This window comes from Penaeus monodon, chromosome 20 (genome assembly GCF_015228065.2).
Source record: "Penaeus monodon isolate SGIC_2016 chromosome 20, NSTDA_Pmon_1, whole genome shotgun sequence".
In the NCBI taxonomy this organism is placed as follows: Eukaryota; Metazoa; Arthropoda; class Malacostraca; order Decapoda; family Penaeidae; genus Penaeus; species Penaeus monodon.
The window spans coordinates 40,929,539-40,929,753 of NC_051405.1; the positions used below are offsets into that span (position 1 = coordinate 40,929,539).

The 215-nt window shown below is 45.1% G+C and overlaps 1 protein-coding gene across 1 annotated transcript in view; it reads right to left on the reverse strand.

Annotated features, from left to right (window-relative positions):
• LOC119585821 (neuroparsin-A-like) overlaps positions 1 to 215 on the reverse strand; it is a gene marked incomplete in the record, with an annotated part of 3,330 nt that overhangs the window by 1,831 nt on the left and 1,284 nt on the right. The window contains 1 exon segment of the mRNA XM_037934547.1: positions 55 to 132. Within this exon segment, the coding sequence (XP_037790475.1) occupies positions 55 to 116 (62 nt within the window).

The window sequence follows — 215 nt, forward strand, 5'->3', positions numbered from 1 at the left end:
TAACCCCTTTATAGGCAAACCAACAGGCAAACACTGTGTAAAGAAGATACTCACTGCACGGAGATGAGGAGGGAGCAGGCCAAGACGGCGAAAATCAGCATAAAGGTTCGGGACATGTTGACGAGGGGGGATCTGCAGGAGAGAGTGACCATGGTATATAGGTTTTGTATATATGCGTACGTATACAGGTACATATGCATAGGCTTACTTATAAA